The sequence below is a fragment of the Oncorhynchus keta genome, chromosome 35 (genome assembly GCF_023373465.1).
Source record: "Oncorhynchus keta strain PuntledgeMale-10-30-2019 chromosome 35, Oket_V2, whole genome shotgun sequence".
NCBI lineage: Eukaryota > Metazoa > Chordata > Actinopteri > Salmoniformes > Salmonidae > Oncorhynchus > Oncorhynchus keta.
The window spans coordinates 78427266-78429350 of record NC_068455.1 but is presented as its reverse complement, the minus strand read 5'-3'; the positions used below and the strand labels follow the sequence as shown (position 1 = coordinate 78429350).

The 2085-nt window shown below is 47.8% G+C and overlaps 1 protein-coding gene across 1 annotated transcript in view; it reads right to left on the bottom strand.

Annotated features, from left to right (window-relative positions):
- Nucleotides 1-1817, bottom strand: part of LOC118383103 (cytochrome P450 26B1) — a 46566-nt gene extending 44749 nt beyond the window's left edge. The window contains 1 exon segment of the mRNA XM_052497960.1: nt 577-1817. Within this exon segment, the coding sequence (XP_052353920.1) occupies nt 577-780 (204 nt within the window). The 5' untranslated portion in view covers nt 781-1817.
- Nucleotides 1818-2085: the final 268 nt, after the last annotated feature.

Genomic DNA, 2085 nt, shown 5'->3' with positions numbered 1-2085 from the left:
AGCCGGTCTAGGGAGGCACAGAGACCGAGGAGAGGAGAGGGAGCCGGTCTAGGGAGGCACAGAGACCGAGGAGAGGAGAGGGAGCCGGTCTAGGGAGGCACAGAAACCGAGGAGAGGGGAGGGAGCCGGTCTAGGGAGGCACAGAGACAGGGGGGGGAGGGACAGGGAGAGACCAACTCTCACCTTAACACCTAGTCTACCCTACCCCCCCCTGACCGTTGACCTCCTAACCATGAACTCAATCTTATATAAGGATAAATGACATCAACAAGAAACAAACAAAAATGACGCACATGGCCGTGTAGTGAGTGTATTAGATGACTAACTGGCCGTGTAGTGAGTGTATTCAATGACTAACTGGCCGTGGAACAGGTATTGTCATCCAACAGCAGAAGACCAGAGGCAGATGAACCTCGTGGAACCGCACACCTTCACATGGCTAGAAAGACCCACTGACAGACAGAGACACGTGCGTATTTTTTTTTTTTTTTTGAGACCCGCAATCATCCACAGACCCACAAAACGATCACAGACAGAAAGACAGAGCGAGAGAGAGACATATTGTGACGGTCTTACCTGGAAGAGCCAGTGGCAGGTTTCTCCTATGATGGGGAACCCCATGGAACCTTTAGGCATTGGCAGCTTGCAGTTTTTATCCCGGGTCGACGTCCATCGGAGCTGCCAGAGTTGCTGGGACACAACTAGGAGGAGGACCATGGACACCGCGCAGGCCGCTAGGGTGGCCAAGGCTGAAACCAGGTCAAAGTTATCGAATAGCATGGCGAGGAAGGGTCGGTGTCTGGGTGATGGTGGTGGAGGGGAGGAGGAAATCACTGATCTCACCACCGTGCAGGTTGAGGGAAGTTGAGTTAGAAGGAATTGGAAATGCTCTGAGGATGATCAATCAATATATCGATGGTTATCGATAAAAATGACTTGATTGATTGTAATTGATTGATTATGAAATAAATAACTATAAAAACGCTAGTTTTTGTTTTTGTCGTTGAAATAGATAGCAATTCAATGGAGATGACGCGCTGAACTCTCTCCCCTCTCGCAGTTCCAAGGTTATCAATCAGTGTGTAAAGAAATATGTTACAAAGTCCTTTTAAAAAAACGTCACCTTCAATAACTTTAATGAAGGAGAGCATTCATCGAGATTGGAAACTGATGAATTAACGTTTGAAATCTCATTTTTGGTTTGTTTTTTTTGTAGGTCAATTTCCCTAAATAATAAAATATAACAATAGGGGACAACAACAACAAAAAAGATCCGTTTGACAAGTATTTGTCCCGCTCTCAGAGCGCACGTGGAAACAGTGAGCGAGTCTCGGAAAGTATTCTGAAAATAAACTGGGGCTTTTCTTTTTTAAAAAGTTACAAGAAATGGAAAGTAGAGGAAAACCTTCCCAGAATAACCCCTCTCCCTCTATTCCGCAAAAAAAAAAAACGTATTATACCTGCTTAAATCTTTCTCAAGATTGTAAAATAAAGTGTTATTCAAGAAGCAGACGAAGAGAAAAATAAAAAGAATTACAAAATTAAATAATCCGTTTTGCAGTTAGTTCTTGCAGCAGAGCGCGCGGGAGCCCGGTGGAGCCAGAGAGAGACCGTCACCGAGTCTTCTGATGCTGCTTTAGGCAACCGTTAGTCGTCTCCCCTGTCTCTCTATACCTTCTTTCCCAACTAGTAGCGTTCGTTCTCTCACTCACACACACACTCTCTGTCGTGTCACTCTCTCTCTGTCCCTCTCGAACTCTATCTGTCTTTCACATACCGGTTTCTCTGAGTGTGTGTAGTGAGAAGCGCAGGCAGCCTCTCTCAGTATGTGTTTATATAGTAACAGGCAGGCTGCGCGCCGGCAGGCAGCCAGGGTTGGAGCGAGAGAGAGCGGTTCCCCCCAACCCCCCGCAACACCTCCCCACGTAACTACGAGATGGCTAGGCAAGCTAGAGACCCCCCGGCCCCCACCCCCATCCCTCTAACCCCACCATACACACCAGACTACTACACACGCCCAACTCCTCCCCACCTCTCTCTCCGAGGCGGGGTGGAAAGTGAACAAGACCGGGTTGGAGCGTGCGG